Source organism: Rattus norvegicus, chromosome 9, assembly GCF_021556685.1.
Source record: "Rattus norvegicus strain SHRSP/BbbUtx chromosome 9, alternate assembly SHRSP_T2T, whole genome shotgun sequence".
Taxonomy (NCBI): Eukaryota; Metazoa; Chordata; class Mammalia; order Rodentia; family Muridae; genus Rattus; species Rattus norvegicus.
Genome location: NC_141542.1, coordinates 83142747 through 83157696, shown reverse-complemented (window position 1 = coordinate 83157696; position 14950 = coordinate 83142747). Strand labels below are relative to the sequence as shown.

At 37.6% G+C, this 14950-nt stretch overlaps 1 protein-coding gene across 56 annotated transcripts in view; it reads right to left on the bottom strand.

The window, feature by feature from the left end:
* Positions 1 to 14950, bottom strand: part of Map2 (microtubule-associated protein 2) — a 258236-nt gene that overhangs the window by 6556 nt on the left and 236730 nt on the right. For 44 of the 56 annotated variants that reach the window (XM_087564816.1, XM_087564831.1, XM_087564821.1 and 41 more), the window contains 4 exon segments: positions 12014 to 12158; positions 9427 to 9758; positions 4458 to 4550; positions 2460 to 2541 (listed from right to left, as the gene is read on the bottom strand). In XM_087564816.1, the coding sequence (XP_087420942.1) occupies positions 2460 to 2541; positions 4458 to 4550; positions 9427 to 9758; positions 12014 to 12158 (652 nt within the window). 56 annotated transcript variants of the gene reach the window in all.

Below are 14950 nucleotides of genomic sequence, written 5' to 3'. Positions count from 1 at the left end.
TGCTTAAAAGGATCTCTAAAAATGAACATGGAAAACACCTTTTCAGTTTGTAATTCTTGATGCTTATGTATCTCTGTAAATTTTTAGGGGTCAGTTTCTTATTATCACATCTTATTCAGTTGAGTTTCCCATACTTGGGGAAATCGCAAGGGTCAGCTGGCATTGGGGAAACTTTCCTGATCACAGCATCTTCTCTGACAGATGAGCATAAAGAAAGAAGTCTCATGAAGAGAGAATCGCATGTCTCTTAAGCTTGTGACATCTAACTCAAGTGTGCTAACTCTAGACATTATGTTAATAACCATCTGCTTGACCAGGGACTTCTTGAAATTAGGAGGTACTGAAATACAGCTTCAGAAACTTTCATATTTTTCCTCCGGAATTCTAGCATGTATAGACTACAATGTAATTCACATGTATGGGAGATATGTCTAAATATGTATCATTTCCTAAAGGATTGTTTTTCCTGTTTTAACCCAGCCTGTGGTTTGTACTTGCTGGTTGTGATGGGATTAGCTTTATTGATAGTGATTCATATAAATGCAATTGTCCTGGTTAGGGGCTGGAGAATGCTGGGACTTTCAACCGAGGATATCAATTACTTATTGTTGCACTTTTGGTAGCCTTTGGTAGAAATTATTCTCTTAAAATATCTTTTTTTTGAGTGTACGTTGTGTTAACATAGTTTGGTTAAAATGTTATTGAAGTTTTCTTAAAAGGAAAGAAAAATAACACGATACAGACACAAAGTGTACCCAAGTAAAGGAAGCTTGCCTGGGCTGTTGCTTTTCCCCTAGACAGTCTTATGTAACATTTAGACAAGCCCAGTTGAATTTAGAGATATATGCTTCTGTATTTAAAATACTTTGGCAGCCATAATGAGCTGCAATTATGAAAAACTATAATCTCCATCAGGCTTTAAAGTAATGTGTAGGCATTTTAGTTTGTGCCTTTAGGTGTTTGAACTGTTTTCTTTGCTTTCACGGTAGACACTGCACATTCCCACAGCAACTTTGTGAAAAGATTGCTATTGTCAAGTGTCACCACACTGACACTTCCTTTATGAATTTAGTCATCCTATTTAGCTATAATAGAGGAACCGGATTTAGAAATAAGTGGGAGTCTGTGACAATAGTCTTTTATGTCCAGCAATTCATATACAGAATATTTCTTATCTCTATGACTGTTTCTGAGGATCCAAACTCCAGGTGAATTTGACTAATCCCATCTGTCCAGAATCAAAGAAACCAGTATTTTCTTTTGTATTCTGCAAGAAAGATGGCAATGTGGCAAAATACCTTAGCTATGGTATAAACAGAACAGTACAAGTCAATTGTGCAGTGGTAGGCCAGCTATAGAGTGGGGAATTTGAAGATCTGAACAGAAGGACGTGCCCCTGCTGCTCATGAACAGGCAAGATGGGTCCACTGGGGGCAGTTCTGTACCCAGAAATGCAGATTCCATATACAAAGATTCAATCATCTTGATCTGTCCTATCATTTGGCACAGGGCAGACTTACTCCTATGTACTTCTAATGTAGTTGTTCACTCTGAGACTTGCTCTATCTATCTTTGTAGTCAATTCAAAGAGTCCCAATAATTTCCTCTCCTGAATTCTCAACTCAATTATTGTTATTTATCATTTTGACATCATGTGAGATGGTGATTAATCTACTAATCTACATTTAGTTTATATGTTAAGATGTCAAACATATGGCTGAATTATTTCAAATGAGGGCAATTATATTACCGTTCTGTAATCCAACGGTATGTTATAAATTGCACAATGTCAATTTTTTCTCAAGCACATCTGACAGTTATCCATTATGATGTATGTCTGGAGGTGGAATTTAGCACAAATAAACTATTTGTGATAATGACTCATGTAATATTCATACTCTTGAAAGAAGGGGCTGGCTGTGGCGAGTGGAAATTTAATTTCTACTTCAAAGTACTATCCTATGAGATACCCTAAAAAGACAAGCGGGTCTAATGTAAAGTAAGCTGGGGGCATATTGCATTTGGCTGAGGATTCCCAGTGCATATTTACTCGAGAAAGATTTGAAGAAATGAATCAGATAAAGGACTTTCCTCAGCTCTGATACTCAATCCCATTTTACATAATGAAGAAAACGCAAATTTTAGGAAAAACACTTAGAAATACTGTCTTTGGTCACTGTTCATATCTGTAAGACTTGGTGAGTATTGTAGTCTACATATTTTGAAAGACTCCCAATGTCTGTGCCTGCTCTATAAACATGGTCTCTTCCAGGTAATTAAGTTCATTGATCCCAAAGGAAGATGGTTAGACAGTTTAAACTAAATTTTCTATTACTAAAAGCAAGGGGTATCAAGAGTTTGAAACTTTTTTTCAGTCAAAAATTTCACAAAAAATAAAGAACTGTCTACTTCTTCAATCCAATTAATGTTTTTATATTACTCCAATTATGTTTTTTTACCTGGCCTGTGACGGATGTTCTTTAGAGAGCCACATTTGGAAGTCACATGGCTTAAGTCTATCTTCTTAGTAACAATTTGTACCTGTGGAATCACAGAAAATGAGCTTAAGATGGCTTAGACACAGAAGCTCCACCCCTCCCCCCAAAGCTTATACACAAATCTGGACTTGTACCCACACTTGTAATATGTAACACTACATTCAAACACACAATCACACACACACACACACACACACACACACACACACACACACACACACACACACTGCCATCTGTTCCATTTATTCCAAACTGGAAAGGACCCAAATAGGTGAAAACCCTGGAATAGAAGTTTTATTAGTAGAAAATAGATAACATTGTAAGAGCATGGGAACATTTATATTAATAAGGCAAGCACCTTTTGAGAAAAAAGCCCCACCATGTTAAATTTTTCCACAGCAAAGAAGCAAGAGGAGGATAGGTTATTATTTATAAAGTGATTTTTATGTAGAAGTAAGTAACACTGCTCATAGTAACAAGTCTATCATGAAGACAGAAGAAAATTCAAAGTGAGCTTTCCTAAACGGTTCTCTTATCTTGGCTAAGTAGAATTTTTCTTGCACACTGGGCTAGAAAATGATTTTACTTGCTCTTATGTTTCACTAAAATATTTCATCTGTCTGTGTTCGAAGCAGAGTTTTCTATTGCCCATTGTAGTGGTTCATTGTCCAATGATAGCAGAATAATGTAAGAATTCCTCAGGGATATGCACAATAAAACAAACGATTCCTCTCTTAAGGAAAGTTAAAAGCCAGTGCTTTGCAGGTCTGAAGCTCCTACTTTACCCTAGTATAAGAGTTTAAGCTATCTGAACTTATTCTTTTTTTTGGTTCTTTTTTTTTCAGGAGCTGGGGACCGAACCCAGGGCCTTGTGCTTCCTAGGCAAGCGCTCTACCACTGAGCTAAATCCCCAACTCCCAGAACTTATTCTTACTAATGAATTGGAACTAGAGGCATTTGCCATGTAAGGCATCATGGTACATCTTCTGTTACTCTCAAGGGAATAAGCTGGACTAGAGCATCTTCTAGGAAAGAGAATATGATGTTATGTACACTTATACTCGGGAGAGCAACCAACTCAGTGTAGATACCAATCCCAAGGTATGGACCAGCATCCATAAAGGAGCCCAGCAAACCCTATTGTGGGATTCCCACAGCAGAGTACTTTTCTCAGTCTACACTGCTTACTGGGTGACTGCTCTTTATAGAAGGGACTAATATTTTCTTTTCAGAGCTAAATCCATTTCTGCCTATCTGAAGAGTGAGAAGACAGGGTCTTCTTAGACTCCTGAAGATTTAGGGTTTGACACCCTGTACATTACTTGGGTCACCGATGATCAGAGCCTAACGTTTAGATGGCAGGAAAATAGAATCAGTATGATTCGCCTGTTGAAATTATCCTTACTCTATGAGGAGCCATGCTTTCCTTGAGTTTAACTGACTGCTTCAAGTCTGCCTCAACCAACATGGACCAAGCATGAATTCAGTACTCATTTCTTTTCTTAAGATATTATTCACACTAAATGAAAGAGGCAGGAAAAAACATCCCATCAGGACAGAATGCAGGCTGGAACTACAGTCTTTTCACGTTGAGTTATCGATGAGGTATTGCTTGGCCCATTTTGTGTTATTGGAAAAGATGTCCTAGCTTTCATGAATAATGAATAGTGGCTCAGCGTTTCAGAGGAATAGAAACAGAAATACTCTGGTGACTGCAAAGGCCAGGAAATGGTTAGCAGGTGAAGAGGGTTTGCCATGGCACATCTAGCAAGCTTTGCCTTCTCAACAGATTTGACAGAGAAGGATGGTGCACCCATCACCAAGGCAGCAAGCCATTACCCAAGCTGACAAATGTTTAGAAAGTAGTGCGTCATGAGAAATTCGAGGGAGGAAAGGGCGCCGGCTGTGCAGGAGGCTCCACACAGTCAAGGCAGCTTCCTCAGGGAAGCTTCTACTTACATTTCCGCCCCCAGCAGAATGTTTGATGTTATCCTTGGAACCACATCTTGACTGAACTTTGCTAAAATCGATCTTCTTGTTTAAAATCCTAACCTAAAAGGAATTGGAGGTAACATTTTTCTTTCCAGATATGGGGCAGAGAGAACTAGAATGGGGGGAGGTTACTATAGAGGCTCTCAACTCCCTTCCACTCATGGCCATGTAGAAGAGCCTACACTGCAACTCACTGTAGCAATGTCCTGAAGTATGGATCCCTATTTCCCTGGACCCTCAAAGGCCAAGTGCTCCATAGCTTTATGTATCCTAGCTCTACAGATATAACTAAATCTGGAAGAATGAAAAAAAATAATACTTGGATTATCCGTGATGGGGAGGCTGACAACACAGGGGCTCTGGCTTGCTCAGTGGTTCAGCACAGTGTAGGTTAGCCCAGAGTCTCAGAGGGTATGCCAGCACTCCTGTCAGCTCTACAGTGTCACCCATCATTTACTAACTGCCTCCTGACCCCTCTGCTACTGTACACTGCATGAGAGAGGCCCAGGCTTGGTCTGCCTGACAGTTCCAAGTCAGGATACTCATTCAAGAATGAATTCCTGGTTCCCTATCGAGATCAACAAAGAACTCCTGGGTCTGCTTTCACTGTGCCCTGGGCTTCTGAAGGCCACTTCTTACAACTGCTCCTGAGCGACCATGAGCCATTAGTGGCCATGTGGAAGCATTCTTTCCAATTGCCAAGGTAAGAAAACCAGAGCTGACATATGTTAGGTCACCCTGACATCATCTCGGCTCTCCTGCAGCCTCAAGACTTGAGGCCAGTGTTTTATTTTCTTTATTCAGGAAGTCAAGCAGTCATCTTAAAAACCACAGCAAATCAGGACCTGGAAAGACATTATTGTGTTGTAACATACTGAAACAGTCATAACTCTTATAATTTCTCTCATATGTCTTTTGAACTGGCATGCTTTGAAGGACAAACAAAATAAATATAGAAAGAAGGATTTAGTTTTGTCATGGTCATTGCTATTCTAGTTTGTTTGTTTGTTTCTTTTGAATACTTCCGCATAGATTTAAAAAAAATAATCACATTTCTATATCTTTAAGGTATACTTTATCTTCTATCCAAAATCTAAAAAACTTCAGTTTAAATGACAGTCTTCTTGAGAGCATTAACAAGCCTTTAAGTGTTTACAGAAAAGAACCTCAAATTTCTTAAAAGGGCATAGAATCCTATTTTTAGCCGGGCAAGGTTTAAATCACAGTGCCTCTCTAACATGGACAAGATAGCTTGTCCCTTGCAGAGAAATATCATTGGCAGCTATCACCAAGAGCCCAAGGCAAGGAACTCCTGTCAACATTTAAATTCAGAAGACATGCTGGCTAGGTTGTTCTCTGGGGCATAACAAAACTTTCAATATAAAATCTGTAGGCTTAGTACAGGATTTACAGCTACCATTAAATGTACCACATTCTAAGAGTTTTACATAAGCTGTAGACAAAGTTGCTCTTAAAATTGTGGTGACCATTGATTACATCTAAAACCTCAAATGTAAAATAATTTCAGAAGGGAAATTATATAAACTTGCTCCTAGTAATAGAATTTTACATAATTTTGGAAATGAAATAGAATTTGCATGAGATATTTTACTAGTTTGTGGGGATAAAAGGTATTTCTAAATTTATTTCGTAAATTTCCTTTTAAGCATTTAGTCTCACTGCTATCATTAGAAGCTAAACATTGATTCCTATGCACTCACTGTAAGACTGGATATCAAGGTTGGGCTATATAGATCTTTTTGATGCTAATATTTAATTATTTGATGATTTTATGATTTCCTAAATAAACCAAAAGCATGGCTTTGTCAGTATCATTTTGGCTGTTCTAGGACTTAAAAATTCTATAATTTAAAAAGCTATTTCTGTTGATTTTTTTCCCTAGTTGATGGAGAAATATAAGAAATGTCTCAACACATACAGACCTATTTCCATAGAAATCAAAGCTTTCCTATAAAACCTGATTCACAGAAAAGGTAAAACCGAAGCGTTCATCAAGTTGCATAAATTTTCTTAAGCTACATGTTTGCTAATCTAATTCTTTTTTTTTTTTTTCGGAGCTGGGGACCGAACCCAGGGCCTTATGCTTCCTAGGCAAGCGCTCTACCACTGAGCTAAATCCCCAACCCCGCTAATCTAATTCTTAAAAGGCAAATATTAACTTAAAATTTAGAGTAAATTGAGATCACTAACCTTGCTACAGATAGTTTCAATTTAAAATATTTCACAAGAGAGGTGTAGTGTAGCTTGAGTTAAAGAGTCAAGTTCATTCTCTTCAGCAAATTAATGATTGTGGTTGTTTTCTCCCCTCTCGGTAGAGGTAGAAGGAGTCCATGTTTGAGCTGCAAGGACTAACTACATTACTTTCTGTAAAGCTCAACATATATTCTACTAATGTGTCTATTCCTCCAGGTTTGCCTCAGTGAACTGTGTTGAGCTTCCCTGGTGACAGAAACTAGACTTTAACATAAAAGATAAGAGACACAGGTATGAAAGTCATAAATACAGAAAGCAACTAAATGTTCCAATTGCAACAAGTGATGCGCATACAAATTCCCACATGCCACTATTATAAAGCTAGATTCTACACAAGTCACAGGACGGCCCTGTCTTTGATGGTTCTGGTTTGATGGTTTTGAGTGGCAGCCCACTCAAAAATTCAAAGACAATACATCTATAACTGAAAGTAGCATGCTAGTGGCTTAGGCTTGTCCTAGTGGTGTGCACTTACAGATGTTCAATCAGATAATGCAGGTCTTTAATGAAACAGCCTGTTAATTTCTATGACATCCTAATATAAACTATTTCCCACTCATTCTATAAAGGAATAACAGAAACCTCTATTGAAACTCTCCAATGAACTTCCACACACAAAAGAGGCTTTCCGCACCCCTCGTGTTTGAGAAGATGCACTCTAAGGGGGTCTTTCAGGCAGAAAATGCTACAATGTGAGGCCATATTTTCTACAAAGATAGCACAATTTGTCAATATAATTATTATTCCGTCCACTACAAATTATGGAGCAAATATTTTCTCTTTGCCTTTCATCTTTCATCATGAAGAAATACCTCTTTCTTCTGCACCAAAAGTCACCGAGCCATTTCTCTATTGCGGGTTTTTTTCTGAGTTGTCTGGGGTTGAGATAGGGTGACTGCATCGAGCTAGCACTGGCTCAGAGAAAGAAGATGTTTAAAAACAACACCACAGTTTTAAAGCTATTTTAGTTCTTGATGCAATTTTGGTTAATATGTCTTAATTAGCTCTTCAGATAATCTCTAAGGAATAAGATGTTTTTAAACCAACTTTATGAATTACCAGCTTTTGTGAAAATCAACCTGTAGTGAGTCTAGAGACACAAATAAACTAAAAGAGAAAAAATGAATGTCCTCATATTTTTGTATCGATTTAATCTTACAGAGTCTTGCAAATCAATGACTAAAACCACAAGAAGGTTTGGGTATTGTTAGGGAACTCTCAAGGGAAATCGCATACTATACAATTTTTATGAAATGGTATCAATGCCTTTTTTATACTTATTAAATTTTCTTTAGTTTCTGTAGGTTGCTATAGAAATTACTAATATTTCTTTGTGAATCAAGAGATAGATAATCGATTTAAAAATCAAGATTCTCCAGGACACATAAAAGCCACATTTAGTGAAGGACAGTCTGAGGACATGGGGATTTTTATGACAAGGGAATCTGTCCTGTAGTCTCAGCATGTTGAGAGCTGAGGCAGGGGCATTAGTTAAAGAAGGCCAACTGGGCTTTGCAGCAAAACCTTGTCTCAAAACAGGTTAATCCGTTTTAGACATCTCTCTTTTAAAAGTCATAGCAAAGAACTTTCCATTTAAGGCTAATGAGATGTTAAACTGATTTTACTTTAGTTACTTTTCAAAATTATTTATATATAATACTAAGTATGCAATAGATGGGTATTTCTAAACAATCCCAAAGGTTTTCTTTATTAAATGGGGAATAACTGATGAATTTAAGAATAATGAGATTATTTTTTGTTTTTTTTTAAATGACAGATTAAATTTGTTAGAATTTCAGTTATATTCTGGCTTTAAAGCTTTCTTACACCTCGTATTTTTGCAGCATCTTCCTGTGAAAATGTATCTGTTTGTCAGCGCACTACTACAGCTGTTCTTAAAGGGTCTCATTACCCTTTCCCCACTTGATTTATCAGTAAACTTTTCTTAAGCCCTTGGGCTTCCGAGAACAGACTTGCAATGTGAAAACCACTGAAAGTTGACGCCAAGGATGCAGTAGCAAGAAATTTTGGTATTGACGGTGGGCAGGAAGACTTCACACTTCAGCAAGAGCTTTCTCTGAAACCTCCTAAGATAGAATTTTCTTGGCAAGAAGGAAGGATGTCAGGAGTCAGAGTCAGAAATCATAGGAGACAAGTAGAGAAGTGACAGAAAAAGCACCAAGAGTCAGAGGAATCTGGGATCCAATGAGCATTCGAAAGGTACACGTTGCCATTTGTCCTTTATTTCAAGAATAATTTAAAAAGCCCTTTGAAGTTGAACCATCCCATACCATGTTAATATTCTGAGACATATTGAACGGTATTTGCCTCATTTTCTGCCGGGGCCACAAAGCTAACTTTAATATATCCATATCTACAATGCTGTAGAGACCCACTCCAGAAATCAGCTAAAGGATCCCTGCACATATGGTTTAGCCAACCAGCAATGACCAGGAGGAAATGACGTATCAAATGATTTAAAATAGATTTCCTAAGCTTGATTCTCCACAAGATCCAGACTCACCAACGAATGGTGACCCATGACCCTGTAACATCTCTGACTCCTGTGCACAAGGCTTTCAGGTTATAATGCACAACAAGCATCTTAACCATGAGTGGGATGGATCGTCTGCTATCAAGTGTGTGTTCATGGAGCTCTTACCTGACCCCCCTTAGGCTGGTATTTGATGTTGTCGGTTGATCCGATTTTGGACTTGACGTTCTTCAGGTCTGGCAGAGGTTGGTTAATGAGCCGAAGCTGCTTGGGAGTAGCTGGGGACTTTGGAGGAGTGCGAATGATGGCAACTTTCTTCTCACTGGGCACCAAGATGCCCGATTTGGGGGTTCCTGGTGTCCTGGGATAGCTCGGGGTTCCAGGGGTGCCTGGGGTACGTGAAGAGTAGCTTGGAGGAGTGCCAGGGGTGATTGCAGTAGATCCAGGGGTAGTAGGTGTTGAGGTGCCGCTTTTTCCTGCTCTGCGAATTGGTTCTGACCCTATGGTAATAAACAGGTAAGGTTCGTACACACACACACACACACACACACACACGAACGTAAGAGGAAAGGAAGGAAAATCACATCAGAGAATTAGAAAGTTCTCAAGGTACTCTTCTTGCCACACAAAGTTAGTACTCATTTAATACTTAATTCAAATGCATTCAGAACTCTTATGAAAGGCCACAATAATGTTCAGAACCTCCTCTCCTTTCTTTAGGTTCATAAACTGGTGGTATTTTTGGATATAAGTTAATATACAAATTTAAAACTTATATCTTTTTCCTATTTGGTCTCATAGTTCTTATTGGGAGTCCTTGGAAACTATTCTTCTGTTTGTATGATTATTGAGGCATATGAATGACCTGGAGTTAGATATAGCATGCATTTTTTTGGTATTATATGGATCCCTGATTGTGGGAAGACTCCTGAATGGTACATGGATCATTCATTTCTCCCTGCAAATACATCCATTCTGAGACTTAGATGTACACATGACACAGTAAATACACACTGTGCATTTACTTCCCATAATTTTAGCTTGTTAATCTCTCAGTTTGGATTGAGATCTCAGAAAGTTTCAAACTGACACATTTAGCAAGGGGCTTTATTGTACCTTGAGTTAAGTGAACCAAGCTCCCTGCCTCTATTGTATCCAGAATTACATATGCTTAATTCTTTCAGAGTTCACAAGATTCCTGCATAGTATTGTTTCCCTCAAATTCTTTTCAAAGGTTGCATAAATGCCAGGACATTACTGACTCTTAAATGTCCTCCCTGTTAATTTATTCCAAAAAGTTACTTGCTTTGGAAAAAGAGTTTTGAGTTGTCAAAGCCCTCCTAGCAAGCCTTCAAAGGATGCAAATATTTCCCCCAAATAAACAATGCTAAGCACACGTGCCACGATGACAATAACGTTTTCACTGTAGATAAACCACTAAGGGTCAGGTATGATAGTTACGTCTTACTAGGGAGATTATTATTAAATCTCTGTGAGTAAATGTTGAATGAAAATCAGCTACAATATAACAGTAGTGGCAGTTTCCATCATCCTACAGTAGTTCCTCGATTACAGAGATCTGATTTTCCATGTAGTTTTATAGAGCATTTATAGGGCATCCAGTTTCTTCTAAATCAAGATTAAGGTGTTAAGGAGAATGGTGAAGTCATCAATGGGCTGAAGACCAAATCCAACCAGGTATTAGCTGTACAGCATTCCACATGCTATTTTTCAGTCTGTTAGGTTAGTTTTTGTCCTTGGTTTGAAGCTGCTAACAAATGACCACAGGAACTGTTAACTCAATCAAGTAGAAAAGATGCCTTAAAGGCCTTGTATCTATATTGCGACACATGGTAGCCATTTTCATTGTATAGAAAAGGATAACAATCTGATACAGGATTCGCTAGATACTCTCAGCAGCATTGTAATCTACAGTGTATAACTCAACATTACACAGACCACACAGATCGCTGTAATTAAGCATCAATCCATTATGGGCTGGTAAACAAAAGGCATCAAAGATAACGTACGGGCCACATCGCATTAAAGGCAATTTGGCATAACATTTTTTTTTAAAGAAATGAAGTAGAATTCTCATTTTTTTCTCTGTGTGTATGTGTATGAATATGTTGTGTGGGTAGAAGCTCAAGGTCAATATCAAGTGTCTTTACTGTTTTCCATTGAATCGGGGTCTCATGGATTGCCTAAGTTTTCTGGCCACTGAGTTCAGGGATGCTCTTGCCTGCTCAGGCTTGTGGTTACAGATGTCCAGCACTGTGCCCAGTTTTATGCTAGTGCTACAGAGCCCAAAGCAGGTGCTTGTGGTTTTGTAGAAGTCCTTTCCCTACTGAATTTTCTCCCAAGCCTTGGGTTTTCCATTTAGATTTTAAGATGCACTATTCTAGTAAGAGTTAACAGTGTAGAGATGTATAAAGAAATTTAATGGGTGATTTTCTCTATGAATTTCTTTTCAGAATTGTTGTTTTAAGTTTGAATGAAGAGAGAAACATCCTTCTGAAAAAGCCTCTCTTGAACTCATATGAAGTATGATAGATATGAAGACATCTGTTGCCACTTCTTCCATTAACTGTTTTGACAGAAAGCATTATTTTGGAACAATCTACAATCTAGATTTTCTAATTTTTATCAGCAAAGATAATATCTTTTAAATACAGGTTTAATTTAAACACTACAAACTTAAGTAAGCTTCTTTTTCATTTAAAGAATTAAAGGGAAACAAAGTAGGATGACCTACTGGTGGTCCGTCGTGCTGAAGAGATGGAGCTGTTCAGAGAGAACGAGTTCTCCTCCCTGTCTCCTGATACGCCCCTGCGAGGAGGGAGGATGGAGGAAGGTCTTGGGAGGGAAGAACGTTTTTCTGGGCTCTTGGTTATTCCATCCTGATTAGCGAAAACAAAGATAATAGGTTCACTTTAATTATACAACAGTGCTCTGGCCATTTTTCCTGGCAAATTCTTTTTTGATACACCACCGACTTTACTATTAAAACTTTCTATTTCATTACTTCAAATTTATAGTTTCTGAGTTGTTCTGAGTTTTTTAAATCTTGAAGTGACATTATCAAAAATGAATTGTGATTTTTAGTTTTTAGACAAGAATGCAGATGGAATGAATTTACAAAACTTTTCTTCATAAATGGCTAATTTGACCAAAAGCTTCATTAGCATGATGATTTATTAGAATGAACTGGAAGGGAGCTTTGCAATATCACGTTACATTCACAAATATAGCTACCTATTCTCAAGATATCTGGCGGTAACTCTCAGTCTACTACATCAAGTTACTATTTCATTCTCACTGCAATGAAATATTATGCACATTTTTGAAAAGTATTTATTTATTTCATGTGTATGAGTATACTGTCCCTGTCTTCAGACACACCAGAAGAGGGCATCAGATCCCACTGCAGATGCTTGTGAATCACCATGTGGTTGCTGGGAATTGAACTCAGGACCTTTGGAAGAACAGTCAGTGCTCTTAACCTCTGAGCCATCTCTCCAGCCCTATTAAGTACATTTTAAAACTGAGGGATTGGGCTCAATGATTTAATGTAATTTTTTCAATTCCCACAGTTTTCCTGTGGCAGAGATGGTGGTGAACCCTGATGTGACTCATGGGGTGTCCTCGTGTCATACAGAATATGACTTGCTATTATTAGACTATACATTATCCATTGCATATGTTGTATATGGTACATGCCACAATGCAACACATTTTGTTTTGTTGGACTTTAGTTAATATTTCATAAAATAAATAAACAGAAAATTAACAATGAACAGGATCTAGATCCTTTGCATTTCCTTTTAATATGGAGACCATCCATCCAAGTTTTTTAGTTGCATTTGTTATTAATATAGTTTATTGTCAAGGCTATCATAGACTTCAAAATTTTATATCTTTCCTCTCGTAGATTTTTCTCAGTCATGGCATATAACATTCTCCCTGATTTTCTTCCTTTCTGCACCATTTGTTACCCTTCTTCTCATCTTGTTTCCTAATTCTGAGTAAGGCAAACGGTGTGTGAGGTGTGGTGTATTAAAAAACTGTCAGAACATGCAGCTTCTTTAGTCATGCTAGGGTAGGCTGGGCTGTATCATGGGGGGATTTGTACTGTATGTGGAGGATGAATCTTTAACAAAAGTAAAGCTCTAGCCATGAAAGAAACAGAAACAAGTATACAGTACATGAAGCTGTAAAGTAAAAGAAAAATTACTAAATGTATGAAGACATAAGAATATAACCTGTGACGTGAATATGTGAGAAAGGGGATGCTCACTGAATAGCATTTTTTCAGGTGATTTTCAGTCAAGAATAATTAAAAAAAATGTCAGCTACGTGTAAATGCCAAATCAGTGCTAAGCATCTGTCCTGTTAAGTGTCTAATCTAGTAAGGCAGTCATATTATTTACTTCTTTTATTTATTTATTATATATAAGTACACTGTAGCTGTCTTCAGATACACCAGAAGATGGCATCGGATCTCTTTACAGATGGTTGTGAGCCACCATGTGGTTGCTGGGAATTGAACTCAGGACCTCTGGAAGAGCAGTTGGGTGCTCTTAACTGCTGAGCCATCTCTCCAGCCCTATTATTTACTTCTTTTCTTTCAAATATCTCAGCTGTTTATACTCCACCCACAGTATGCACGCAGTAAGCAATTGTTGAGTAGCAATGAGTCAGTGGAAGGATGGATACAGAGAAGAATGGGGGAACAAATAGTATTGGCTAGACATAGACAAACTGGGTTTGTGAAATTCTAAGACCAAAGTGTGGTACATGGTCACATTATACGGTACAGGAGTCAGTAATTCAGAAACTTGAGTTAAAGAGATGAATGATAGGACTCAAAATGGAAACAATGTAAAACAGTGATGTTTAATACTATTATTAGAGGTCCACATCATAGGGAAAAAAGACTATTATTATTATTATCTTTAATTTTTTTTTTTAGGAAGAAGCACATTGCTATCAAAATCTTTCTTGGCTGAAGACCACTCTAGATTTTGGTTCTGAAGTTTGGACTATCAAAAGAGGCATGACAATCCCAGAAAAGACAAGGTAGCCTATGTTTCTGAATAATTGTTCAGAAAATAGAATCATTTCAAGGTTTTCCTGTCTCTCCAAACAGATGGCTATTCTGAGGAGTCAGCTATATAAAGTTTGTAAAAGCAACTCCCACTACACATCTTATGCACACAGATATACATTCATAATGTATATTATTTTCAGTGAATTCACTTTGGAAGCAAGTTATTTATTTATCTGTGGCTTTGTAAAGTCAGGAGAAATACGCTGTATGAGAGGTTCCTTTTCTGGGAGGTGACTGACCACTGGCATAACGCCCAAACCAATTACAAACTGCTAATATATAGTTTTGTGAGTAAAATCACTCATCTCAGGGATTAAAATGAGAGTCTCTACCATCACGAATTCTACATTTCAAGGATGTGTTGACAATTTAAAAAAATGGGTCTAAAAGTTTGTGTAGAGCTGGGACTAATATAATTGTAATAAGGAAATCTTTCTATGACTTAGGTAAACAAATGATGGCAAACAGTAAATTCTGGATTGCCTCAAGGTTGTATATACAGCTCTTCTTTAACAAGAATAGATAATATTCTTTATGGATTTTATGTATGAGGTCTTCACACAATTTGTAGTAATCCAGGCC